This window comes from Hylaeus volcanicus, chromosome 3 (assembly GCF_026283585.1).
Source record: "Hylaeus volcanicus isolate JK05 chromosome 3, UHH_iyHylVolc1.0_haploid, whole genome shotgun sequence".
Classification (NCBI taxonomy): domain Eukaryota; kingdom Metazoa; phylum Arthropoda; class Insecta; order Hymenoptera; family Colletidae; genus Hylaeus; species Hylaeus volcanicus.
Genome location: NC_071978.1, coordinates 22,849,902 through 22,862,558, shown reverse-complemented (window position 1 = coordinate 22,862,558; position 12,657 = coordinate 22,849,902). Strand labels below are relative to the sequence as shown.

Here is a 12,657-nt window from a genome sequence, read left to right as displayed (position 1 = left end):
TCGTTTGTTAAAAATATAGCAATGTCCAAAATTATATTACAGATTATTTATGGTAACTTTCCTTCGTGCAAATACGTAGAACATGTGCTGAATTTTACTGAATTTGGAAATATGAATATATAATTGCATTATTTCATGAAACATGCTCTAGATGCATCTCACACACAAGCTTCCCACATTACCATGGACTATAAATCCATAAAACCCACAGTCTACTTACAACCCACACGTACAACTTCAAACACAGATTGCAAATGAATTCTTCCAACTAAGAAATAATTGCTCGTTTGAAAGATGTAAATAAAATTCACCTAAAAATGCAAGATACAAATAAAATAGCCTTAGAGAGGCAAGCAATGAATGTCCTTCTAAATGCAGACGACCAAGAAACAATATTTCCTCCGAGATGAAATAAAATCCGCGCGATGGAGGCTGAAAGAGATCCGATCCGAGGAACGAGACCGAGTCAAAGGACACACACGCTCCTTCAGCGGCGAGTGGAGCTTCCTTCCAGTGGTTTCCCATTGTCTGTTGGTGCGCGATAAGACAGGAAACGGGAGCACGAACGTTCTGCTTTGCGAAACGTGAGAATCTTCCTGAGAACGAACGAGGAGCTCTTCTCAGGATGGCGTTCGAGGTGACCCGTGAGAAACCTAGAAGGGAGTGTTGCTTTTCGTCGGTAGACGTCAACTGAACCATGCAGAGAGACCTTTTGTTCGAACGAGAGCAAAAACCGTGTGAATCCGTGGATTAGCGAAGACACAAAGACTCGAGCGACGGTGAGAAGAATCCTCGAGCAACTCTAATGGACGTTCTACGTGCGATTATGAGGACGGCTCTAATCGTGGAGGAAAAAGTGGTTCGTTATTGGAAGAATCAGCGAAGCATCGGTGGCTAACCGGTCGACGGAATCCAATTGGCTGCGGGCTTATTCGATCCTTGACTCTGACGTCTAACCGTGACGTCTATCTTAACGAACCTGACGTTGATTGGAGGAAATGTTTCTAGCGCGAGGATGATGGCAATTTTTCAGTCGATATTCGATAGCTGTCTTCTAGCACGTTTTGTGTACGTCAATGTGAAATTACTGCGTTATCGGAGCAAATTGCATGGAAAAATTCATACGATGTCTTCATGAATATACTATTGAGCATACAAATATGCAATTTTATCTATCGCGTACTTGTCGGTTGAAAAGAACCGTAAACAGCGTCAGTTTATTCATAGACAGGCGCGAGTATGAGAGAATATTATTAACAATTCCTTTATTCCTAAAGTAAACTGCACCCGGAAATTCACATGATGCCTTCATGAATATGCTGTCAAGCACACAAAATTGCAATTTTATCTACCGTCTACTTGTCGACTTAAAAAAATCCTAAACATTGCACACTTATCCATGTACGTAAACTGAGTATGGAGAATATTATTAACAACTCGTTTGTTCCTACAGTAAATTGCATGGAAAAATTCATACGATGCCTCAATGAATATACGAACAAGCACAGAAAACTTCAATTTTATCTAGCCTAAATTTGTCGACTCAAAAATATCCTAAACGTTGCTCCTTAATCTATATACTCAAACACGACTATGGATAATATTATTAACAACTCGTTTGTTTCTACAGTAAATTGCATGCAAAAATTCATACGATGCCTCAATGAATATACGAACAAGCACACAAGATTGCAATTTTATCTACCCTCTACTTGTCGACTCAAAAATATCCTAAACGTTGCTCATTGATCTATATACTCAAACACGACTACGGAAAATATTATTAACAAACTCTTTTATTCCTAGAGTAAACCGCGCCCAAAAATTCATATAGCACCCTCACAAGTTCTTTAATAAGCACAAAAACTTTCAATTTTATCCATCGACTGCTTATCGTCTAAAAAAATCCTAAAGTTTGCATCTCCTCAATCGCCTTTGTCCCTAACGAGAGAAAAGTGTTCGGCAGGTCGGCTTGAGAATTACCGTTGGGGTCCGTTAAACGTGTAATGAAATAGACCATCTGTTCCGGCTGCGTCTGATGAGTTCGTGGTTCGTTGGAAGCCATCGAAAACACGGAAGCGTCGGATATGCGCGAGTATGCAACCGACCAGGTGAAATTTTCATATTCCTCGCATGCATTCCGGGACCGGGGATGTAATTAGACGATGCGTTGCGTTATGGTTACGAAGGTACCTGGCGGAATCGCCGTCGAACGGGAACGCGTCTACCGATAGGGGTAATTTAATTACTCGCCCGTAATGCGGACACGTATCAATTTCCAGGCATTGTGTCGAGGCATCGAACTCGCGTCGAAAGAAGCGATAATTGCCATTGGCAGGAGCAGCTCCGTGTCTAATTAAGATCGACGATAGCCAAAACATTATATTAATATCATGCGATCAGTCGAAACAACAGTGATTTATTAAACAGATGTAATTTAATTCCCTCGATGAGAAACATTATCTCATTTTTGGGGTGATGTAAACTCTAATTTTTAGGTGATAAATAAGAGATGGGGCATTGTTGATTTTTTATTTGTCATTCGTAGCTTAATGTCGGGCAGAAGCATTACCAATTTTTTGGATAATTTGCAGGTTTGTTGGAGAACTCCATTTTTTTTTTATATTTTGTGTTTTATATTCTTGTGGAGCTATGTTGTCTTGGTTATGCAACCAACTGTATGGAATTTAGTTTACTACAATATTCAAATTACTATGTTCCCTATTATTAACAAATTATAGATAGAGATACAATCTAAAGTTATATCTACACAAGAGCAACTTCACCACTGTTAGCATAACTAGGTACGATTAAAAGAAATAATTTTATACTTGTACCCTTTTAAATACTCTCACGAGTAATGCCCTCACCATTGTACCAATCCTCCCGGCAGAATAAATATCTAAAATAATAGAAACGATTAAAGAAAATAACTTTACCCTTCGAAATACTCTCGCGAGCAAGTTCCAATAAGCTTCGACCTGTTTATAGACCCCAATAAACTCTAATAGTTCCTCGTTCCAATTATCAGCTCTAAATGCAAACGCATCGAAACCAATATCGAAGCCCGTGTCGCATCATTAGCGTCGACTATTCATTTTCGAATACCTAGATTTGCCTCGACACGGCGCCAGATATATTTAACTTCACAATTAAATCACAAACTCCCAGTCTGTACGCGTTGGGAAAACAGTTTCTCGTTGGATAATCCTGGAAACGATACGCGCGAGGAAAGAGGAGGAGGGCAAACTCATTAGAGGGTCTTAGAAGCTTTTACTTATCAACTACGGTACGCGTTTCGGTGAAATTCCGAGTTAAAAGCGTAGGAAGCATTTCTCTTTACGGCATTATTGTGTAGCAGGTCATTGGGCCATAGAGAATCCAAAGATGGCCGGAGCGGATTCAGCGCGAGGAAATCAAATGTGCGTGAAATTATCGGATCTCTATTCCCTTTTTTTTTTTTCGTTCTTTCACCGCGAGGAATTAATTCGCGTCGCGATTCACTGCATTCGCGTGGTAACGATTTTTCTTTTCTTCCATAAAAGCCTTGCTGCGTCGTTAACCGTACATGGAAGTAACCGCGGGGCCAGCCATTATTGGTTGGTACATTTTTCTTGATTATTTTGAAAATTTCTGAGTGGAAAAATTTTTTATTTGTTCGTAATATGTTTCAAAATTGTGGAAAAATTGTCTTCTATGAAAGATTATTGTTATACACGGGGCCAATGTAATAACGATAATACATTTTGGAGTTATCATAAGAATTTTCTGGAATGCAATATTAACTCTCCGCATTAATTCAAATTGAATGCACGTTGTTGATCTATTTTAGTTCCATACTGTATGAATTCATAACAAGACCGAGTAGGTAGGATATCGATTCGTTCATGTATTATAGTTCTATCATAATTATTATGTAAATAATTTATGGGTCTACGTCTTTATGAAATGTTCTTTTCATTCTATATACATTTTATATGGAAAGTACTGACTCGGTGTGGCTTGAAAACTCTAAATCACCTTGTACAGCGTATGTACTTCAACCTGTCATACATATCCCCTAAATTCATCTTTAATTCTTTATACTGTATGTAATAAAACCTCTGAGCCCTAACTCATATCTGAAGTGGAGATATTCCTCACGTCATGGGTGTTGCAGTGGTTTAACCACCCACATTATCCATCCTACCAACCTCTAAAAAATATTTTCTGTGTCTCCAAAACATGCTACCATGAGAACCTCGAACCTGTAGGTTGTACCCAATTCCAGGGATAAATTCCCAAAGAGGGTATACTTTCAAATACAACAGATTGCTTCAAGTATATACCTTCTTACAAAGGCCAATCAAAACTGAAATATACCAATGAATCAATTAGTAAATAGAATTTAAAAGAGTCTGACCGTTCTCGGTGCGTTCCTGCTTGTCAGGAGACCTCGTGGACCTGGTGGAGTGTCTCAGGGCCGCCTCGAAGTCGCCCACGACGTCGCTGAGGTCCATGGCTGGCGAGTCCAACGGATACCCTTGCCTCTCCTGCGTCGACCTCGACGTAGTGGACAGACCGTTTGTCGTGGCCGGTTCCTGAGGTATTTTGGGTAGTTCGGTCTCTATTCCTCCGAGGGCAGGACTCACCTAATGGAAAGATTAGAAATAAACAGGAATCTTCGACCTTCTTCGACTCCTACCGATCCTCCAAGTGTCCATTGTGCTCATCGCCAGGTCTCTGCCAAAGGAAGAGCGTTCGCAGAGTTGAAAATCGCGCTGAAAAGCGACAAGAAGCGTCTTTCGCGATTCGAAGTTCATCGAACCGTGGAAGCATCGAAGCAGCGATTTTATAATGAACCGAGAGACAGAGGAACATCTTAATTAACGCAAGGGAAACGAAAATGAACGCTCCTCCCTGATCACGGCAAGATCCACTCGTCTAGAACGGTTTAATTATGGAATCGAGCGATCAATTACCAGACCCAGGAGAACCTCCATTGACTGGCATTGCCTTCGACGTTCCCTTTTCTTCCGTCTCTCGATGCTGGATCGGTCGCCCGCGCTTCCTGCGGCCACCGCCTCGCAGTAACGCACGAAATCCAGGTCTATGTGGTAGCCATAGGGACAGCAGAGACACTTGGAGCGCGTGGGGCCGGAAACGTATGCCTGCGTCCCCACTGAGGACCAAAAAACATAAGAGAACTTTGGTTACTAGAGAAACAACATCGAAAATGATTAAACAATGAGTTGTTATAGTTGGGATGGTGTCTGGACATTTGTAGAATTTTTATTTTCAAATGAGCCCTTGTTATGAAAATGGTCTGAGGCAAAAATTAAAATTAAAAAAAGAAAAAAAAATGAGTTTATCAGTTATTTTGCATTTTAAACTAAATTAATTCGATGTAATTTTTTTTCAAGATATATACGCTACTTCCATAATTATGAGCACGAATGTACTTTGGTAAGAGTTGGTGCTAGATATTTTTCCAATGAAGAGGATACTTTATGAGTTTGTTTAGGAGTAACTGCAAGAATTCATTTGCTCGTACTACCTACAATAAGATGCATATCTACTGTCTTCTATAAAAAGTCGTTATTGCTGCCTGAACCACATCTTGATTAATAAACCTTAAGCTAACAGGAGAGTCTTAATAAATTCTTAATAATTGTATAGTAAATTGTATTCAAATTAGTTTTTGTGTACCAAGCTTGCAATTTTTTATGGGAGGCTCACAGAAGTGATATTGTAATAACAATAATAATATGTATATGTTGTCGTCTGTTTGACTTAACAATTCACAAGAGGTTCACAAAGCTGATACTGTAATAACAATAGCAATTTAAAATAAATGGTTCCTGTACGAATACTTATATATATATGTTGTCTTCCGTTTGATTTAATGTACCACAAGTTCTGTCTCCTTCTATACCGATAAGCCACAAAGCCATTCAATCTACTAACGATACAAATTGCCTCATATTAAACACGACACGAAGGGATGAAACGAGTGTCACCTAATTAGGTCGTTCAATTCGTTCTGTCATGCTCTACAAATTGAAGAATGGGAACAGGTTTACCAATTCGTCATCCAGAACCTATTCAGCGACAGCGTGCTTCAATTATCGCTCCTATTTCGATTTAGATGAAAATAGAAGAGAGAGATCGAAGGAGAGACGTGTCTTTCTGCGATCGACCTGAGAGAAAGGATCTATCTTTGGATGTTTAGATCGATTGTAGTTCATCGCGAGCGGCTGATTGTTCGAGGGTAACGACCGGCGCTCAGCGTAAACCGAAATATGTTGTAACCATTGGCGACCATCCAGAGGCACGGTAATAATAATCTGGCAAAGTTCGTTAGCCGGGGACGCGTGGGGATCCCATTTACGTGTCATACAGGACTGCTCATGCTATCGCGACGTACGTGGCAATGACTTAATGAACCCCTCTTCGACGGCAGATCGAGCGAACCGCGCTGCGTTTGATCTACGATACGGTGTTGTTGATGATCCAGAGCTGGTAGAACCCTTGTGTACTATTGGACTACTTCGGTTGAATGGGTTTGTTACTTATCAGTAGACTGCGGTTTTTTGGGCATTCGTAGGGAATTTTAATGGACAAGAAAGTATAAAATGTGCACAGTATGTTCAATGATGTAAAAAGATAATGAAGGTAATGTTCATATTGTAATATTTACACAGTAAAATAAATTGCTATTTAGGTTCAACTTTTGCAGGTGTGTTTGCAAAGATTTTATTTTGTATGAGGTATAAGAGGGATGGATATCTTATATTGAGATTGATATCATTATATCAAATAGAAGACAACATATATATATATATATACATATACATGTATATAAAAATATTCATATATGTGGAAGGTTTTTAAAAATTTAATAATACCATTACCCCATGTGTATAGATGTTAGTGTAGAAAATTGAATGACTCTCTAATAAACCTTGAAACAGAGTCCAACATGCACAAGTACACACGTCCATGCATACAGAATTTTTGCAAGAATCATAGAATTAAGAATGAGAAGTGTATTATAATATTGCAAAAGGCTTGCAAGTTTCACGATTGACTGATAAACTACTCCCTAAATATAAAGACAAACACATACATTCACAAATACAAATGAACTCCTATTTCAGATCATTGATAGTTACACCTAGCTATTCAAACGAAAATTCAATTTTCCACTACGTATTTAATAAAAGTAAACAAGAATTTTATAAATAGTCTAATGATCCAATTAATTAAACTGTTAGCTCTCCCAACAACGAAACTAATAAATTCGATTCCTTCTTTGATTCGACAGACAATTATATTCTATCTACTAATAAAATCACGTCTCAATCACTCTCTGAATCAACCTATACCTGATCGTTCCATGCCGATAATTTCTCCGGATAATTATAGCCACCTGGATCGGAGCTTATGGCAACCAGCTAATAATGCGCTGTCGCGACTAACCCCGTGCAGTCGGAAGAGCCTTTGCGCGGATTTCCGTGAAGTTTTAATTCAGGACGGGGTTCCGATTGCTTCGTTACTCGGCCCGTTTGCCGAGGCAATCTTTTTTATCCGGTTCGAAGATTCCGCGCACGGAGCCGTGTCTTTATTAAATTACACCCGACGTTCCGCCGTTATATATTATTTAACAATTCAACGTCCACGAGGCGTTCATAAATAATGGTTTCGTCGGATGGAGACCGTGCACGCGATCGATGAGCGTTATATCTTTCAACCGCGAGCTGCGCTTCCCAACGAGTCGCGTCCCGATGCGCCTGAGGATAGATAACCTGATTTACTTGCCAACTCTTGATACCTGTTATCTGCCACGACTTCGTATCGACGCTGTGATTTATGGCATTTTCTATTGGTGCTTCAGTAACGCTTTGAGGGAAATTTAACTTTCCTTTTAAATCAGTGTACAGTGTATATATGATTGTTTTGATGGTACGCTTGGGAATTTTTTAAACAAATGTTAGACCGATGTTAATTCTGTGCTTGGAGTTCAAGTACAAATCTGTCATTTTGATCGGTCTAATTATCAAACTTCCAAGGCCTCAACCTGATGGAAATTATAATTTTTTTTATATATACGAAGTTCAGAATAAATTTTGATTATTGCTGTGCCTCTATCAGATTACGAGGTCTACTTAACAATTATTATTTTATTATCTATTATTATTGCAACTATTACGTAACTGGGAAGATGACAAGTTGTATGGATTTTCTTTATAAATAAATGGTAGGTTTGGATTAAAAACGCACAAAATTAATTTCTACAACTGATATGCTCAATCGGTTTATGAATTAAACAAATGCTCGTACCCGATTCTACCAGCATTTTCGTTTTAAATAATAATAGCAAAAGTACATACGCGTACGTCATTATTCTCAAAAAGGTTAATATCATAATTGCAGATTGCATATTCTACCTCGATCTACTTCATTGGAAACCATTTTGAAAAACTAATACTTCGCATAGAAGAACGTGAATGCAAATTTTTTGTTTTGAAAGAAAATAATATACTCACCGTTTCCGTTGAAAACGCGGGCCGAGGGTACGACGGTCAAAGCCATTTTTCGTTATCGTGTCCAATTCAGCTCACCGTTCAGGGCATATTCAGAATCCTGAAAGCAAAAAGTCCCACGGCTTTGTTTAGCACGAGCAGCACAGAAGAATCGATTTGCGCGAGTAACAGCCCGTTGGGCGCACACGTTAGATTAAAAAAAAAAGTAATTAATACGCTAAAGAATTTCGTAAAACTCTCATTTAACAAATCCTTCCAAACCTTTTGCAAATAATTAAATCACGAAGGGAAGGTTAACACGTTCGAAATAGTTTTCTCCCTTAAATTGATTCTACTATCAGAGAAAATGAAGGACGCAGCTTTTAACCCCGCAACCCTAATACGTGGCAGTTTCCCAAGATCCTCAAAATCCCGAAGAACTCATCCTGACACGATTCTGCGCCGGAAACGGCAGTAAAAATACCATTCGGTCGACGATACCTCCTCGCGGAACAATTAAAGTTTGGCGTTGGCGACGTGCGGCGAGGAGGACGCGTTGTCGTCAGACCAGAAATCCGGGATACGGAATTAGCCTCAGGACTCCGTGGAAATCGTGCTTAAAACTCGACCAAGACAACCGTGAAAGGCTACGGTGGGATGTTTCGTTTGCGACTCCTCCGCGGTTCCCCAGCCGACCCCTCTCCCGCCCGTCTTCCCCCCTTTTTTTTTCCTTTTTGGTCAATTACGGAAGGCGAGCTGGGAAGGAATTCTTCGAAGTTAATTGGTTTTCCGCGGTCGTTTCCACGAGTTCTTTAGCGCTTTATTAGAACCGAGAGGCTTGAGAGATTTCCGCAGGGCGAGTAATTGACGGCGATCGCGACCCAAGATCTTGCGCGAAGGAATACGACGTTTGACGCGATCCTGAGGATAGACATGGGTGTAACGAACGCCTAATGAAATTACGCGATACTGAGAATTTACTCGATGCAATGTAGATGAACGAGTCGAGTGGTTTGTAGAGCTGAGACTGATAGAGTGATTTATCTGTTGACTTTTTGGGAATTTATTCTGAGTGAAGGGTAGATGTAATACTTTCGAGACTTAGAGGGTTCTTTTGGCATGGTTTTGTGGTGCTAAAAATATTTTTGTAGGAGGAATTAAATGAATTATGTGGGAAATATTAGGCCACTGCGAGGGAAACGATATATAGAGCTGGCACTCGAGTGATTTAATTCTTGAATCTTTGGGAATTTATTCTGAATGAAGGGCAGATGTAATACTTTCGAGACTTAGAGGGTTCTTTTGGCATGGTTTTGTGGTGCTAAAAATATTTTTGTAGGAGGAATTAAATGAATCATGTGGGAGATATTAGAGCAAGGGAAATAATCTGTAGAGCTGACTCTCGAGTGATTTAATTCTTGAGTCTTTGGGAATTTATTCTGAGTGAAGGGCAGATGTAATACTTTCGAGATGCATAGGGTTCTTTTGGCATGGTTTTGTAGCGCTAAAAATATTTTTGTAGGAAGAATAAAATGAATAATGCCTATGGTACTGTTAAGCCAATGTGAGAGAAACTATAGAACAAATATCTTCACTTTGAGTTTCAACGTTTGGAGTGCTCACTATGAAATTATCTGAAAGGCCTCTCTAGAGCATGTTGCATTCATCTCTTAAATGCTGCGTCAAATTTCACTCGAACGCCCTAATTTCGACTGCAGGCTCCCACGACAGTATAATTAATTCTGTCTGTTTCGAACGTCAGCGATGGATTCTGAAAAGCCGCGGTCGGATCAAAATCAACTGACCGCTCAAGGCCATTCGGGATTCAACCCCGACACGTCGTTCGACTGTCACGTTGCTCCATCTCTCGTCTCTTCGTGGAAACCTGCGAGCACACAATTCCTATCTCTCACGCAGAAAGGTAAACTGACGTGACGCAAAAGAGGAAATTGCGTCTGACAGGAATCACGTTTGGACGGGCCTTTGGATCGGCCAATTGAATTTAAGGGGGCTTTCGATATTGAAAACGCTCCAAAATATCGTATTTCCTGCATTCTCTAAATCTTAAGTTGCTTAAAAAATATTTCTAAAATATTTTGAATCACAAAACATTCCCTCCAAAAAATGTTTATCTCACAAAATACTGTATATATCTAAATGTAAAATTCATCCGTGGTTATCTCTTACGATTTCTAAATCTTGAATAGTTTCAACAGTTTCCCAAATATTTAAAATTACTTAAAACATGCCCCAGAACACTGATTATCTCATCAAATACTTTCAAAATTAAATTTCATCTGTGACTATCTGCATCCTACAATAAAAATAAATGCTCTTAAAACGAAATTTGTAATTTATTACAACACCCAAGATTCCTCCTTCATTATTTTTTTTTACCCACTCCCAAGAACATGAGAAACACCCACTTGAAATTTCAACGGGCTCGATTCTGTACCTTTCCCTGCACAAAAATTTAAAGCATCCCGTGTTTTCGTGTCTGGAAAGGTGAAAGTCCCCTGAACCGTAGCTTCGACGTCCATCCAGGCCCTTTTTAATCCTTGGCCTGAAAACTTCGCGCGGGTGTACGTGATACATTTACCAAACGAATCGTCCCGAAAAGCAATTAAGATTCACGTTGCGATCACCCGAAGGAACTCTTTCTTCGCAGGGCGATTGAGGGGACCCTTACGTCGAACACGTAACGACGCATTTCCTCCTTTCTCCTCCTTTCCATCTCTGATTTTTAACGAGCCGGCAGTGTCTGTTCGAAATTCGATTATCGTAATATAACAAGCCGTACACGATGTTACACGTGTGTCGTCGCGTTTCAACCGACAGACGGGTAACGATGTACATCAGAGACCAGGGGCCATTTTAGTTGAATAATAGACGAGAAACAGAACTAAAGATGGAAGATAGCTTTCACAAGCAATGAAATATTTATGTACGATATTATAATGATATAAAACGTATGTTAACGTAGAACATGGTAATTAGAATTTGTTATGGATTGTGATATTGAATTATTTTATTCGTTCAATCGTGTATAAATATCAATATTTATATCGTGTAATACATTATTAATATATTATACTGATATATCGTATATTATATATAGTATGTAATTGAATAATGAATGAAAATAATAAAATATTACAATCTATAATCTAAATTCTGATCAATTCTGAGACTACATCGATTGTTCATCTTTTATTTGATATATGAAATTTTTATCTAGATACGAAGATGGCTGACCTATAGTCTACACAAGGACAAGTTCTAAGTCTCGCAAGCGTTTTTCAACGGGACTGGTATTCACCTCACGAGCGAGGGTTACTTCTTCGAATCGGAGTCCTCGCAAAATGGAAACTTGCGGCTCATTGCGTATGGAGGTTGATGTAACCATTGCCTCGGACCTCGGAGACGATCACCACTCTCTCAAAATGTAGAATTTTCCGTTACTATTGCCTACGATTAAATAACAAACTATGTACAACCAAGTAGAAAATATTGAAATGAAAATATGTTCCAAATACTTTTATATATTCCATTCTGCTCGTGAATCACAATTAAAAAAGTCTGAAAACGGCGTCAGTTAATCAACTACATATATCTTTTACCGTGACGGAATTTATACGTATGATTTATGAAACGATACGTCGCGGATGGATTTTCACTAGATTTAAATAACGTTTATTTCGCGGCGATGACACGCGCGTGTGACATAACGAAACTAGTCGGTGATAAATGTTATCTGGCGTCGCTGGCAGTGTGCGCGTCATTTGTAACCATTCGCTGATAAAACGAGCGGTGTTGTAAATATTTAACGCGATTTGTCATTGTTCCGTTTCGTGTACTCTCGAACTGTTCCCTTCGAACCCTTCGTTCGAAAGCTTGACTTGCTAATTCCAGTCACGAACCCTACGTGACTATGTATGTTTAGTTTTGTAGCAGGGGCGAGAGAGAATATTTATTTATGATAGGTAAAAAGAATGCAGGAAAGATATAAAAGAATCAATTGCTTTTCAGAAGTTATTTCTTCGGTACAAATTTTTAGTTTTGGGTGTCAAAATGGCAGAAGTTTTGCTATTTCAAAGATATTATTGGCTTGATTACTGTGAGTAATTATAATGTATTATAGCGTAATTGTTTA

At 39.1% G+C, this 12,657-nt stretch overlaps 1 protein-coding gene across 1 annotated transcript in view; it reads right to left on the bottom strand.

Moving 5' to 3' along the window:
* LOC128873758 (KN motif and ankyrin repeat domain-containing protein 2) overlaps positions 1–12,657 on the bottom strand; it is a 66,049-nt gene that overhangs the window by 24,033 nt on the left and 29,359 nt on the right. The window contains exons 2-4 of the mRNA XM_054117575.1: positions 8,529–8,625; positions 4,962–5,161; positions 4,403–4,631 (exon numbers count right to left, since the gene is read on the bottom strand). Of these exons, the coding sequence (XP_053973550.1) occupies positions 4,403–4,631; positions 4,962–5,161; positions 8,529–8,574 (475 nt within the window). The 5' untranslated portion in view covers positions 8,575–8,625. The remainder of the gene's footprint in view (positions 1–4,402; positions 4,632–4,961; positions 5,162–8,528; positions 8,626–12,657) is intronic.